The 16,567-nt window shown below is 43.1% G+C and overlaps 1 protein-coding gene across 11 annotated transcripts in view; it reads left to right on the top strand.

The window, feature by feature from the left end:
* Positions 1-16,567, top strand: part of FRMD4B (FERM domain containing 4B) — a 393,137-nt gene that overhangs the window by 267,923 nt on the left and 108,647 nt on the right. For all 11 annotated transcript variants that reach the window (XM_053298157.1, XM_053298156.1, XM_053298158.1 and 8 more), the window contains 2 exons: positions 7,624-7,680; positions 8,738-8,760. In XM_053298157.1, the coding sequence (XP_053154132.1) occupies positions 7,624-7,680; positions 8,738-8,760 (80 nt within the window). The remainder of the gene's footprint in view (positions 1-7,623; positions 7,681-8,737; positions 8,761-16,567) is intronic.

Genomic DNA, 16,567 nt, shown 5'->3' with positions numbered 1-16,567 from the left:
AGGCCCCCGGGACCTAGGAGGCCACAGGCCAGAGCCCCAAGGTCTGGGGGTAAAAGTGCCTCTGTTTGTGAGCACCCCTCTGCTCATGGTTACAGCACCGAAAGTGGGGAGGAAACTTTGCCCCAGAGCTGTCACTCATCCTCTCGAGCTGGATGCTCACTGTTACAGCTCAGTTTGTGTGAAAAGGGAAGCACCGTAACTGTGGTGGCTGACACTTCTGTGAGCATCATGGTGATGGCACTTCCCCTTTTCACACAAACAGCACTGTAACCATGAGCATCTGGCTTGAAGAGGTGAGTGACAGCTCTGGGGCGAGACTTCCTCCCAAATTTGAGAGCTGTGACCATCAATTCAGTGGTGCCCACGAACATCTGAAAAGGGCTTATATGTGACCAGTGCAAGCAGATCAGGTTGTGTCCAAAAGATCCTTCGTGTGTGCAGAAAGGCACTTCCACTCACACAAGGCAGTGTGTGCCTTGGTCTCCAAAAGGGTCTCTGACCCTCCAGGGAACACCATATGCTCCTGTGGGGAGGAAAGGGCACAAATGCCCCATTAGCTGAGGAGTTCCACTAACTCTATTACAGATGCAACCCATCTTTTTTACTATATGTACATACCTCAAAAAATTGACATACGTTCTGTTTTTCTACATGTAAGTTATACCCATGGAGGAAATCCCTCTTTATGAAGCTGACCGCCATATGTGAGAATTTGTGATCTTACCACTTGGGGGCACTTTCAAAACAATGGTCCATAGGATGCACAAGGCAATGCCAACATTCCTGATCAGCTGGCACTGTTGTGCTTGTGGAAGCCAGCCCTAGCAATGTTGTATAACAGCGCAGTTGCACACTGGCTTAAAACAGCACAGCCTCACTTGTGCAGTGGTAGAATGTATGTATGTATGTATGTATTAAATTATTAACTTATTTATTTATATTTATCTATCAAATTTGTTCACCACCCCAAACTTCCGTCTCTGGGCAGTTTACAACAATTTACATTGTTTCCCATGCAAGTAGCTCTCTGAAAGTAGGAAACAAGTTGTTCTAGTAAGAACTAATCTGCCTACTTTTCCTAGAACTTGACTAAATTTGGTCCAGATCGGTTAGGCAGCTTACAAATTAGTCCACTTACACCTCAAATGTTCATGTGTCCACCATCTTGAATTGGGACAGATGACATCACTGCAAACTATGTATTTGTGGTGTCCCTATGCATCCATACGACGGCATCAAATTTGGTCCAAATCGATTCCCACTTGCACCTCAAATGTTCACGTGTCCACCATCTTGAATCAGGGTTGATGGCATCATTACAAACTACGCCCTTGAACTATCCCTATGTGTCCCTACACCTGTAGCAAATTTCGTTCAAATTGGTTAGACAATTCACAAGTTAGCCCAATTGCACTTCAAATGTTCATGCATCCGCCATCTTGAATTGGGGTGGATGGCATAATTGAAAACCATGCTGTTGAGGTGTCCCTTTGTATCACTCACTACAACTGTACCAAATTTGGTTCAAATCAGTTAGACGATCCACAAATTTAACCCTCTTGTGCCTCAAATGTTCACACATCTGCCATTTGGGATTGGGATGGATGACATCATTACAAACAACAGCATTGAGGTGTCCCTATGTGTCACTCACCACAACTGAACCAAATTTGATTCAAATCAGTTAAACAGTGCACAAGCTAACCCACTTGCACCTCAAACGTTCATGCATCCACCATCTTGAACTGGGGTGGATGACATCATCACAAACTACACCGTTGAGGTGTCTCTATGTGTCCCTAAAACTGTACCCGATTTAATTCATATTGGTCCAAGCACTGCGAAGTTGATGGGGGGAACACACACATGGAGGGACACACACAGGAATGCCGGGTGATCTCATAAGCCTACTGGAAAGTAGGCTAAAATTTGTGTCCACTGTGCCACACAACTACTAAGGACATACTACTTTTTCAGGGTGGGTTCTCTAAGCCTATTTTCTGTACCTCTATAATGGTTGTCTCCCCCCCCCTTTTTTTTTTAAAGTTCATGCTGGATTTTTGTGCTACCTGCAGCAGGGTTGTTGGGCCCTTTAAGAAATGAGGCAGATAGGTTATCATGATTAGCTTATTTAAGCTGCTTCTCTCAGAAAATGAGTGGGGATTAGTAAGGCAGAGATAAAAGACCTGGATGGAATTACTGGTATGTTGGTACCTGTGTCTTGAACAACATGAGTGTCTGGAAAAATAAAGCCTGCTCTGAAGCACAAGTGCTAAAAACATTCTGTCTGTCCGGGAGCTCTGTAGGAGAATCATGGAAACTGGGGAAGCATATCACACCAAGTGACATAAGGCATATATTTTATATCAAACTGTTTTCTGAACAGTAGAAATGCTAGGAAATATACAATATCGAATAAACAATTCCTTAAAACCATCCTTACCTGTTTTAAGGGAACTGAGAACAGACTTCATGACTCCTGAATTAGTGCTTCTTCTCCATAAATATTTCCTTTTGTCTCCCATGTTTTAAAATGCATATTCATCTCTTTCTGTACAGGGAATTAACAGAAGTGTTGCATTATGCATTAATACCCACAGATTCCCATGGAACCCACTACCAGTAACTGTGCCTTGAGTTTTAGATTTATGTATCCTTGGACTGATGCCATCAAACTACATAACACACAGGAATATTCATGTGTCAGAGTATAGAATATCTAAATGTACATCTGCTTTCTTTTTATAAAGTTATGTCATCTTGTCAGGCCTTCCACGGGGATGCTTATCTGGTAGAACTGTCAAGTTCAATACAGGCAGAAGTTCCTGTTCCATTTATAGAAGGTGGAGCATTTCAGTAGATAAGAATTTCTTGTTACTGCAACAATGTGATATGAGAAGCTGAATTTGCTGAAATTGACTCTTACAAACGATTTAGGATACCAGAATTATGTTCTATATAGCATTTAGAAACACCTATCAACAGATGTCCCCCAGTAATAAAAATGTAGTCCTATTTTGAGTGGGAGGAGCTAGTTCGTTTGTTTTTTAAATGACAAGCCCATGATCATGCAACACAAAATGACAATATGAGGCTATTCTCATGAATGCAGGAAAGCGGGCTAAGGGAGCCCAGCCTGCTTTCCTGCGGCCGTATGCTGCAATGGGAGCCATGCAGCTCCAAACAGCAAACCTCTCTATGTACCACTGCACTTCCCCCCCCCCCTTAAACAAGGTTAGCAGAGTGAGCGCTCTGCTAACCCCATTTTCGCAGTCGTGAGATGCTGCGCCGCAGCTCCATGCCATGGCAACTCATGAGCAGATATATCTTTTCTATCTAACTGGACTGGTCTGAATGATACCCTCCTCTAGCAATGCCAACCACATGATGAGAGGGACATGAGTATGTGCATCACACTCTACCCGCCCCTAGTCCAGTTCTACCTCTCACACAATTAAGTGAAGAGTATCTGCATGCTAGAAGTTGGAGTCGAGCAGACACACTCACAACCCTCATCATGTGGTGAGCAAGGTCAGCAAACAGTCTTGTCCAAATGAGCCCTCTATTTATCTCATAGGCAGTTCTAAATATTCTACTATGGTGCTTTCAAGTGTGGGATTCAAGTACTGCAGAACGCAGTAGTTGCTGCTTTCTGAAAGCACACACCCCACATTCTGGTCAGAAGTACCTATTTATTATTGATCTAATGAACTTTAAATTGAATAAAGATTTATGTGGCACTTTATAAAAGTAAAAAGAAAATGAATGTAGCTGATGTGGTGTACAGTAGGGGGAGAGCAAAATAAATTGTATTTGAATCAGTCTTTTATGAAGCAAAGTTGGAAGGAAGATACGCAAGAATGACTATTTTAATGTATTTCTCTATGTTCAGAAATTGATCCCAGGAAAGAGAAAGGTCATAGCCCCATTAAAGCAGACAAACTGTGCATGCAGAAGTCGCCGTGCTCACTATTTGGCATGTCCAGATTGGATTAGGTAGCAAATGATGAAAAAGACATCTGCCTGAGACCCTGAAGAGTTGTTGCCAGACAAAGTTGATGATATTGAGCTAGATGGACAAATGGTCTGACTCAGTATAAGGCTGCTTCACATTGTTGTGTACTGCCTCTTTAAGAGGCAAGCTCAGAAGGCCTCAGGATGGGCGAGAGGAGTGGAACCATATGTGAGAGATTCAATTTTGCAGCAGAAGCCGGTGTGAGGGCTGGGCCTGGGTGTGTTTCTCAACAGCCTGAATAGTTTTGGCCCAGATGGACTAGAAACCAGAACAGTCCTCAGATAAATTATCCTTTTTTTAAAAAAAACACCCATTTAAATTGTATGCACTGGATTTTTCCAATGCATCTAAATAATAAATGCCCTTAGAAGACATTCTGTGTGGTAATGTTCTCACAGCCTCAAAAATATGACTGATTAAGGTCATTCACATGACCAGTTTACCTGGAGGGCCTGTGGGGAGGCAGGCTCCTACCAGCCTCCCCACAGATGAGCAACAGATTCCTCAAAACTCCCACATGAGCTCCAGATGGTGAGTGACAGAGCGCCGGTAGGAGGGGGAAAGGTCATGCTGGGCCCTCCAGGGACCCAGAATGCAGTGTGCGAGCAGTAGAGCGGCTGCTCTCAGTATTGCAGCTGCTCTGCTCTGCACAGTTGTTTCTTCCCCCTAGCTTGCTGCCTAAAAGGGTGGCTGGCCAGTTGGGAGCCCACCTACCCAGGGTGATGGTGCACACAGTTGCCTACCATGGTAGAATACACGGTAGGTTCATTGTACCTCAGTAAAGACCTGGGTTGGGAGCTGGACTCCCCAGGTCTAGAGAGCAGCTGGGACCGGAGGGCTCCTGATGCTCCAGACGACATGAGCTGCCTGGGTTACCCCAGGCAGCTCATGTCATGTGAACTGCATTAATGGGAGGTGCTGACAAATGAGCTGACTCTTAAGTGAATACCCCTATTCGTTCTGCTACATGAGCCTTATTTGCTCCTTTCTCCTGATGCATTTGATGAATGTGTGAGGAGGAAACAGTACAGTGGCTGCAGGCCATGCCCCCAATGGTTGTATGGGCATAGGACTCCTTTCACTGCACATATAATGCAGTGAAATTCATTTATGAAATGCACATTAAATGCAGTGAAATGCAGTGTGGATGTCAGGGGCCTGTGTAGATGTCAGGGGCCTGGGCAGCCAACACTGAAGGGGTGTGGACAAAGAAAGTGGACCTGAACATGTTCTCTAAACATATGAGGGGATACAAGTGAACTGGATGTATGGAGACGAACAGGCCAGGTTGGAGAGATAAGTTGTTGGTACCTCCTACTAAGTTCTCTGGGTCAGTTGGCAGTAATGCTACTGGGGAAGGGGCAATACTGGGTTCAGTACGGCCACCACCAAGTAGATGTGAATGATTGCCTATGGGGAAAATGGTTCTCCTATGGGGGGGAAATAAAATACTTTGCACTGTGATATGCAGCTGCCCCCCACTCCACCTCCAACCTCTGGCAGTGGAAGAAAGTTGCTCCTGCAGAGAGGGATCCCAATGGAGAGGTGCAATGGGTTTCGATGTATAGAGTACATCGTATAGAGTCTTTGTTATATTATATGCAGTTGCTTCAGGTGGTGATGTGTTTTTAATAGCTGAGGCGTTTATACTTTTGTAACAAAAACAGAGGTTCATAAAAATAACTGAAAGATCCCTGATCATTCTTTCATACTCCACATCTTAGTAAAAGCTACTTAAGCAAGAAGTTGTATTTAAAGCAGGGTGTGTGTGTGTGTGGTGGTGTGTTTTTTTGGAGGAAATGGGTCACAAATAAGGCAAGATTAAACTGAAGGATGCTAAATTGGATGTAATGATTAGTGCTATGCAAACAAATAAAAAAGAGCATAACCTGAAAAGTATGTGTTTTAACATTAAGCTTGTAGACTTGGGAGCATTTACACACCCACAAAACCCCAATAACCTCTGTAAAGATTGCAAACACCAGAGTTTTTGTTATGCAGTGTATACAAGCTTTGGTGCAGTCAGTCTTGTGCATCTCATTCTCTACAACTAAATCCACAATGAATTATCATCTGTGCCACTTGTTATGTCATCAGAACTGCTTGTCATTTCCCCTTTCGGCAGAAATAAATATTGCATTAAAAGTAAATGAGAGCCAATGGATTCGGTGGACAGTGTGTCGGATTCAGATCTCTACTCACCTATCAGTCCTAAGCATGTTTACTCAGAATCAGTACCACTGAATTTAATTAGATTTACTCATTACTATCTTATTTAGGATTGCACCCTTAGTGGCTTTGGGTAAGTCATGTCAGCTTCATGACTGGACCAGTATAGAAGCCCTGACCAACCCCAGGTGTCAGGGAGCCATGGCACCTAGACATTTAACTACGGAGCCTAGACTAGGATAGAGCTAGATAGAGTTAGATAGAGCTAGAGTTATTTCCTAACATCCTTATTTGACCCAGGCAGCCCTATTTCTGCTCCACATATGTTACCTGTAAATGGGGATAAAGACAAATCCATTTGCCCTCCCCCACTGTGTCAAAGTCCATCACTAAATTTGTAATTTTGTCAGGTATCCATTGTCTGGCTTCTAAATTTTGGGGCTGGCTGCTAGATCAAAAGAAAATGTGTCAAGGCCCACAGTATGGAACCTGACTTGTTACAGGTTTTAGAATGGGGAGATGTGTTGGAGAGAACTCAATAGTAGGGGGGATTATCAGGATGGTTCTGAAATTTACTGACTTTTCAGTCCCAAATATTGATTACCTATAAAATTCATTGTTTTACTAGTCAGATCAGTAGAATAATGGAAGCGTGGTAACTGTAACATTCACTGCATCTTCAATCCTCCATTTCTGAAATGAATATACTATTATACAGGATAGGTTATATGTTGCAATTTACAAAAAAAATTATAAGAGATTGCCAGTCATGAAACACCCCAGAACATTGAGCACATTAAGGTTGAGGAATACATGGAGTATGGAGTTGTAGAAGATCAAAGTTGTATTAATTTCCCCTCACTTATCCAGATTAATCTGTCCACACTATTCAGGCAAGTTAATGTAGTGTGCTAAATTTTTATTTAAATATTGTTTTGTTCAGAAATATTACATATCAAATGATGAAATACACACAGAAGGAAAATAAGTGTGTGTGTGTGTGTGTGTGTGTGTGTGTGTGTGTGTGTGTGTGTGTGTGTTTACATAAATCCCAGCATACTCGACTGACCGATGGGTTTTAGCAGAGAATCCAGTCTGTGCAGCCTCATATCTTCGGAAACCAGAAGGGCCCAAATGTGCTAAATTTGTAATATGAAGTTGTGATTCATCATTCTGCAGGCAAATCCACATCAGTTTCCTCTCGTCTTCCTTTCTACAGAATATTTTTTCCTGTTTATCCATGTTAAACAATATGAAGTTGAATTTTACTGCTCAAATTACATCCACCCCTTCTGCTGTAATGGTATGGTCTGCAACTGAAGGAAAACCAGTGGTGCTGAGAAGTGACAGAGGAACAGATTCATTATAGCCCTAGGGGGCATCCCAATGCTGTAGAGTTAGGCTATGTCCACTTAATTTTTTCCTCTTTATTTAAACAGGGGCATATTGAGGTGGAAAGTGAGACTGTCTTCAGATTAGCTGCTTTGATTTTGCAGGTAAGATTTCTCCCAGCTGTCTGTCTGTGTCTCTCTGTGTATTGTTTTACACTTATAACACATTTTCTAAAATGCATCTAGCTTCCAAACTTTTCCATTTCTGCAGCAATATGTATTTATTTGTTATTTTGTAAATATGTCCATCCCCTCCTCATTCTGTGGCCAAAAAGGAAAAAGGAAAAAGCAGCAAATTTTGGTTTAAGTTCTGCAAAACTGCCATTATGCTAAGACCCCTCAGATATATTATAATATTTTGGATGAAGTAGGAGGAGTATAAAGGAAAACACATTGGGGCAGAGAGCATGGAGTGATTTGAATAAACCACACATGTTTATGCATACATAAGCAACTTGGTTTTACTATAACAAAAATTTCCCTATAATGAAAAGGATGACATGTAGATATGTTGGATCCTGGGTGGAGGGAGAGGTGTAATGTAGTGAGGGGGGAAGTATAGTATAGTTATGATGCTGACTTTTCAGTCTCTGTCATAAATTCTTCTTTGAAAATTCCCAAAGCACAATCTGGTTTTATTTTTAAAATTGTATCTGTCCATACTGTTAAAGTCCATGTTATCATGTAGTTGGCTTTCAGTGAAATGCTGCATCCTTGTATGTGCAAAATGTGTTACTATCCTCTGATATTGCGTCTTGTATCAGTAAATCTTTTCCTGACAAGACCTTTGGATTTGCATTGACGAAATGCATCAACCAACTTATGATGGTTTTGACTTTCTGAACTGTTGTGGTGTTTTGAATGCACTCAGTTTGTTAACAAGGGCTGACCTTCCTTGTAATTTCAATTTCTGGCTGTCTAGAACAGAACATACCAAGGATGGGCTTTCTGGTTCTTTTAAAAGAACAAAGTCTACACTTAAAACAATTAGCCTTGTAAAACCAGTTACATCCTTTGGACTGCAAGAGAGGTCAGATTTGGCCAAAAAAAAAAAAAATGTTGGGTTAGAAAAACCTTCTAGAGATGTGATATATAAATTTAACACACAGGCCACTGTGAAAACAAGAGTATTTTAACACCACTATTTTCCTCCCATTTATAGGAATCTAAAGGGGACTATTCCAGGTAATTACATTTCCCTTTTCAATATCAGCATATTGAACAATTTGTGCACTTTTCAAATTTGAGTTGCATGACTTTAAACAAACTTTTTACTAACAGCAAATGCAAGAAAGAAAAACTTGCAAACCAAGTGCAGTAGCTGGAACAAAATCACTGCCACCATGCTGGACAGAACAGTTCACACTGGAGTGAGAGTGTGATTCTTTTGTGAATGGGGTGTGAATCGAGACATTCTCTTTCAAGAGGCCATAGCTTGCTTGCTTACATTAGCTAATCTCTAATATGGTGGAACTTGAGTAAACAATTCTAGCATTTTACAGCAGGGCCCTCTGCAGACTTTCTTTCTTTCTTTCTTTCTTTCTTTCTTTCTTTCTTTCTTTCTTTCTTTCTTTCTTTCTTTCTTTCTTTCTAACGTTTCTGAAGTTCCTAATGATCCTGCCTGTGAATAGTCCTGATGTATGCACAGAGAGATGAAGTTTGTCAGCTGCCAGCTCTGGAGATCAGTGTACAACGTTTTCCTTTGCAGCTGCCCCAGAGGGGCCTCACCCATCATGCTCTTGACCTGACAGTTGTATTGTGTCTGGTGAGAGATTTTGAGCTGATTGGGTTTAGCTCTTACCTACTGATGCATAAATCAGCCAGCCTTCACCCCTTGCATCCCTTTCTACCTGTTAAAGCCAGCCTCTTCAGTGGAAGGACATGCCAGCAGAAAGAGAAGAGATTTTTAAAAAAAAAATACTAATAATACTAATAATAATAAAAAGAAGAAAAAGGAAAGGCTGAGCTGCTGAAGGGGTTGGGGAGAGCTTAATTAGCAGTGGCTCACTGAACAAACAGACATTCAAAAGGTCAGCTTTACACATGTTAATGTTTTACTACTTGACTACGTTTCCACACACAAAAATGGCTTGTTCACAGATCAGCTATAAGAGCTTTCAGGTAACACAGAAGCCTCACGTACATAACATATGAAGCTGCCTTATACTAAGTCAGACCATTGATTCCTGACTCAGTACTGTCTACGCTGACTGGCAACAGTTCGTCAAGGTTTTAGACTGGAGTCTTTCCCAGGCCTACCTGGACATTTCAGGGATTGAACCGGGGACCTTCTGCATTCAAAGCAGGTACTCTCCAATTGATCTGTGAACCTACCCTGATTGCTTTGCAATCCTCCGATAGGCATTGTTGCAGTCCCCATTGTTGTTAACCCCAGTCTGTCAAGTATATCTTCTGTAGTTCTTAATAGCCAGCTAAATTGGTTGGTCTCTGGGTCATCTTGGAGAGACCACATTACTCCTTTGTTGATGGAGTTACACTGGCTGCCAATAGTTTTCCGGGCAAAATACAAAGTGCTAGTTATAACTTATAAAGCCCTAAACAGCTTAGGCCCTGGGTATTTAAGAGAGCGTCTTCTCCGCTATGAGCCCCACCACCCATTGAGGTCACTTGAGGAGGTCCGTCTCTGATTGCCGCCAACTCGTTTGGTGGCTACACAGAGACGGGCCTTCTCGGCTGCTGCCCCGAGATTGTGGAATGCGCTCCCTGCTGAGATACGATCCTCCCCATCTCTGGCAATTTTCAGAAAACACCTGAAAACACATCTCTTCAACCAGGCTTTCTCAGCTTTTTAAAACTTGTTTTTAAATTCTTCTATTTAATTGTTGTTTTATGATGTTTTTAATTGTTAATTATTTTTTATGCTTTATAATTTTTGTTTTTATTATTAATTGATGTTAATGGTGTTTTAATGTAAACCGCCCTGAGCCTTTTGGAAGGGCGGTATAAAAGTTTTAATAATAAATAATAAAATAAATAATAAATGTCAGTAAGCACTGGTTGTCACAATCAAAAGAGGGTCATCAAGGTATGACCACCAAGCCTTATGTGATCCCCCAAACAGAAAAAGACCAGGAGGAGCAGAAAAGACCAGAAGAACTGGAAGGTGATCATGTGCATTCAGAACTGGAGTTTGGTGGCACGGGAAAGTGGACAAAAGTAACCTTTCATTTGATGTTACCTGGAGGAAGTCCACTTCCCGCACTGTCAAACTACTATTCTACCTCTTACGCAGTCACTTTCCGGTCCTCCTCCCAGTCTCTTCTGCTCCCACATGATTATGTTTACACCCCTACAACTTTCTTTTGATCGTGAGAATGAGCCCTAATTATGTCATCAGGGAATGCTAGCAGTGGAAGGGCCTGAATATTAAATTGACCCCAGGGCATCAATTTCTGTATTGTATTGTATTGTATTGTATTGTATTGTATTGTATTGTATTTGAAATAATGGCCACATTTTCATGTAATGCGGAACTGGAGTTGCAGGGGCCAGAAGTTGCCAAGCCATTACATCTGAATGTGTGCAACTCCAGTCCCATTTGTAGAGCAACCCGAGGTTGTGCTCCACAGACTCCAATTTGATCGCTCGATTTGTAGTGAGTTTCAGTGCTCATAACCGGGGTTTGAATCTGGGAATCTATGAACTAATGGAACGTGACATCCACTGGAGGCTGCATTCAGTCTAACCGGAGTTAAGGGAGGAAACTCTTCCTTCTCTCCAGCCGTGATTGGCTTTGCAGGCTGTCCTTCAAGCAAGAAGAAAGCTCACACAGTGAGTTCCCTCTCCTCTCTGCAGTCTCCTTATCTACAGAGAGCCTGCTCTCTGTTTTGTCTGAATGCAGACAAGAGAGCGGGGTGGTGTTGGGAGCAGAACCGTGGGTCCATTGAACCCGTGGTTCCACATTATGTGCGAATGCGGCCAATGTTGGTTTTACCACAGTTTCTGAAAATGCAGCATTGCAGTAGATACTAAATCTGCTTTGGAAACCCCAAGTTTTTTGTTTGTTTGTTTTGGAAGGTGGAGGAGATTTTGTTGCTCTTCTAACAGTCTTGATCCTGGTAACCTTGTCCTTTACCTTGAAATTGAGCTGCCACAGGATGTAGTAAAGGCCACTGCCTTGGCTGGCTTTAAGAGTGGGTTAGTCACATTCATGGAGGCTATCCATGGCTAGATGGAGCCTCCAGGTTCAGAGGCAGTATGATGCTGAAAGCCAGATGCTGAGGAGCAACAGTGGGAGAGGGCTACTGCATTCAAGCCCTGTCAGTTGGCTTCTCTGTATTGTATCCTACGGCATCCGGTTAGCCACTGTAGGAAATAGGATGTTGAACAAGTTGGCCCTTTGGTCTGATTCAGCAGGGCTCATCTTACGATTTTATTCCTGTCTAGTTAGGTAAGTGAGGCAAAACTGCTACTGGCTGCTGTGCAGCACTGAGGAAGCAAGGGAATTCCTTGCTTCCAGGCACCAGAGTGTGGGAATGGAGGCAGGGGGGTTTTCAGCTAGCACCTTGCAAGAGTTTAGTTTCTGGCTGCTGTAAGCAGCTTGCTTTTGCACATTGCTGGCTGCAGCATCCGCTGCCTCCACTGCCACCTCCCAGCACCTAAAGATAAAATGTGGTGATCCCCCCCACCGCCCGATTTCATAGCCATGCAATGGCCAGCAGTAGTTTCTCTAGAGAGCCATCTCATTGGCCACCACTGCCCCTGCCTCTTCATTTCCTCTATCAGATTCCATTTTTGGTTCACACTGCAGTATGACAAAGTCATGACTAACTTATCTATTCATTTGAATGGGACTTCTGTTGAGTAATTTAGGAAATCAACCTCAGGCTTCAGGGACATCTAATAATATTACTCCAGAGGGCAAGGAATTGATTTCACTTGACATTAAGTTCCCTTTAACGTGTCTAAGGCTGTGGCCAAGAGGCAGCTCTCAGCATAGCTATTTGCATGATTTAGTAGAAGGAAAATTTCAAAGCAGCACAAAGGTTTATTCAATAAATTCCCCGTATCAGTGTGTGCTACCTGTGCTAGCCTTGCCAATCCCCTGGTCTGCTATTTGGATTAGCAGATATCACCACAGAGATCAGCATGCTCCGTATGTTGCTTGCAGCAATCAGGCACACTAAATCAGTGTGCCTGGTGCCAAAATATATTCCATCTGGAAGTTCCCTGATGAAGCAGTCGCTGGGCATCCTGGGTATTTTGTAACAGAATGTACGTAATGATGAAGGGTGGCGATTCTTATAAATAGGGCTTGAAAGCATTAAGGTTTTTAATAGGTAAGATTAACTAATTAATCACAGCTTAAAATTCTGAATTTTAATCTGATTTAAGACATGAAAGGATTTGTAGTTTATTGAAGGCATTGAAATACTACATATGTATCTTGCACATTGGGAAAGGCATTTGTTTCCCAACAATAAATGGTATGTCTGGTTCCTAGTTTGTCAGATCTACATCTAAGGTCTGGGGATGTAGCAGCTTGCCTGCATTTCTCTCAGTAGTCTCTGCTGAAGATGTTGGGGGGCTGAAAGGCAGAAGTTAGGATGTGGGGGGAAACTGAAAATTAAAAAATGGAAGGCGGACAGGTAATCAAGGACAAAAGCAGATGAATAGCCCAGATTTGTAGGAACAGTGACAGAAAAGCTAAAGCACAGAGCAGGCTGAGGCTGGCAAGGGATGCTGAGAGCAGCAAAAATAGGTTTTTTAGGAATGTTTTAAAAGAGAAGAAGAGGAAGGAAATGGGCCTGCTGATCAGAAAAGATGGTGAATTGTCATTGGGTGATAAAGAGAAGGTGAAACTGCTCCTCTTGTACTTTGCCTGTTTGTCTGAAGTAGCGGGTGGAATCTCATCAAAATGTTAGATGACACAAAACTGGGAGAGATAGACCTAATGGGAACATAGGAAGCTGTTACATACTGAGTCAGACCATGGGTCTATCTAGCTCAGTATCATCTTCACAGACTGGCAGTGGCTTCTCCAAGGTTGCAGGCAGGAGTCTCTCTCAGCCCTATCTTGGAGAACCCAGGGAGGGAACTTGGAACCTAGATGCTCTTCCCAGAGCAGCTCCATCCCCTAAGGGGAATCTCTTACAGTGCTCACACATCAAGTCTCCCATTCATATGCAACCCGGGTGGGCCCTGCTTAGCTAAGGGGACAAGTCATGCTTGCTACCACAAGACCAGCTCTCCTCTCTCAGAAGACAAGTATAAAATTTAAAATAACCTTGTTAAAATGGAAAACCATGCTGAAACTAACAAAATGCAATTCAATGAGACAAATGCGAAGTTATGCATATAGGCAACCAAAAATAAAAACACAGATATGGGATGGCAGATACCTGGCTTGGCAGGATCTTGGGACTGCTGTCATCAAGCACAAGCTAAACATGAGCCATCAGTGTGATACATCTGCAAAAATGGTTAATGGAATTTTGGACTGTATTAACCAAACCAACGTTTCCAAGTCATGAAAAGTAATAGTCCCACTTTAGTTTCACACACTAGTTAAACAGGTCCAGTCCTGGATGCTGCATTTTGATGCCAACAAATTGTTACAGTAATTGGTAAAGGGCAGCAAAGATGTCAGGGGTCTGGAAAACAAGCCATATGCAGAAAGATGGAAGGAAATGCAACTTTGTACATGTGCTATGGGGGAGGGATCATTTTAATCAATCTCCCCTTCCCTCTGTAATCAGCAGTGACTCCCAAAAATATATCCCTCAGGGTCATGTATTGTGAGCTCTTTGGGGACAGGGATCCATCTTATTTATTTATTATTTCTCTGTGTAAACCATCCTGAGCCATTTTTGGAAGGCTTGTATAGAAATTGAATTAATAATAATAATAACAACAACAAACAGCAAGTGCCGCCTTCGTAAAGAAGCAGATGAAACCGTGGACCACCTAATCAGCTGTTGTAAAAAGATCGCACAGACTGACTACAAACAAAGGCATGACAAGGTAGCAGGGATGATACACTGGAACATCTGCAAAAAATACAAGCTACCTGTAGCCAAACATTGGTGGGACCATAAAATTGAAAAAGTTGAAGAAAATGAAGATGTAAAAATATTATGGGACTTCCGACTACAAACAGACAAACATCTGCCACACAATACACCAGATATAACTGTAGTCGAGAAGAAAGAAAAACAAGTCAAAATAATCGACATAGCAATACCAGGGGATAGCAGAATAGAAGAAAAAGAAACAGAAAAAATCACCAAATACAAAGATCTACAAATTGAAATTGAAAGGCTGTGGCAGAAAAAGACCCAAATAATCCCAGTGGTAATTGGCGCCGTGGGTGCAGTTCCAAAAGACCTTGAAGAGCACCTCAACACCATAGGGGCCACAGAAATCACCATCAGCCAATTACAAAAAGCAGCTTTACTGGGAACAGCCTATATTCTGCGACAATATCTATAACAACAGCAACAACATTGACAATAAAATTCAGCCATCCCAGGTCCTTGGGAAGATGTCTGGATAAAACAAAGCAGTCAATAACACCTGTCTGACTGTGTAAACAAGAAATAATAATAATAATGACAAGCCGACCCGCACAGAGCATGCCCCACTCTCCCCCCTCCTCTCCCTCCTGCCCCATTCTCTTGCCCCCTTTCCTCTCCCACCCCTCTCTCTCATCTCACCCTCCTTCCCCTTCTGCCCCACTCTCTCCTGCCCCCTCCCCTCCCTCCTGCTCCACTCTCTCTTGTCCCCTCCCCTTCCTCCTGCCCCACTCTTTTGCCCCCTCCCTCTCCCACCCCCTCTCTCATCTCCCCCTGCTGCCCCCTCCCTCTCCCACACAACTCTCTCTCCCTCCCACCCCTCTCTCTCATCTCATCCTCCTTCCCCTCCCTCCTGCCCCTCTACCTCCCCCCACCACACTCTCTTTCCCACTCACCCCTTTCCAGTCTCTCCGCTGCTTCCCTGCTACTTTCTTGTCTCGCCGGCCGGCCCGCCACCACCTCCCGCCACCAGTCCAGGCTTTGCCGCCTCCCCTTTACCCGAGACAGCCTGGCCTCCTGTTCTGCCACTGCCTTCCGCCCCCGGAGGCCAGACCAGGCTTTGCCGCCACCGCTGCTGCCTCTCCCTTACCTGGGACGGCCCGGCCAGGCCAGGATGTCCCGCTGCCGCCTCCTGTTTTGCAGCCCGCCGCCGCCACCATCCTCCACCATTTTTTTTGCCCCGAACTCTCACACCCCAATGCCAGGAACTCTTGCGAGAGTTCCGCCGCCAAATCGTGGGCACACATGCTGACTAAGAGAATTAAATATATAGATGATGATGATGATATAGCTGAGGGTCATGCAACCCTCACAGACCCATTTTGAGGAGTTACAGTTGGTTCCAGATGGAAGGGGAGATCAATGAAAATAACAAATCCTCCATAATTTGTGCTGTACATTTGCTGCACTAGTGTTTCATTAGTTTGGATGTCAGTACTGTCTCTTAGAAAATAGGGGAAATATCTGTAGATAAATAAATATAACTGGCCCCATTGACATCGTTTCTGGATCCACTGGAGTGGTATGGGAAGGAGCCACAGAGAAGCAGCCCCATGTCCTGCCACTGCTGTTAATGTATGAGTCAGCCCTCAGAAACACATGCTTTTATTTGAAGCTCACATTCTTTGAAGTTTGTGCCTTCAGCTGCAAGCCATCAAGTGTTGAAGAATCAAGTGCTGACAAGTCAAGTGATGTAAAAGCATGCATGAAACACATTTACCCAGCAATGCAACACATTTGATTTATTTGCTCCTTCCTTTTCCAAGCTGCCACTGTGTATCAGAATTCAGGCTAAGGATGACATGCTGTGGTTGTCAGGCAGTGTGTGGTAAAATATCTCAGTCAATATAAAAGAACCAGAAAAGACAGAAACAATAATTGGCTCTGCAAGTTTTGGGAGGTCAGCTTAATTCCTTAGCTTACTAGACCACTGTGGGAGTTCTGAGTTCGATTTATAA

This window comes from Hemicordylus capensis, chromosome 2 (genome assembly GCF_027244095.1).
Source record: "Hemicordylus capensis ecotype Gifberg chromosome 2, rHemCap1.1.pri, whole genome shotgun sequence".
NCBI lineage: Eukaryota > Metazoa > Chordata > Lepidosauria > Squamata > Cordylidae > Hemicordylus > Hemicordylus capensis.
The sequence above is the reverse complement of the archived record's forward strand: the minus strand, read 5'-3'. Positions and strand labels throughout refer to the sequence as shown.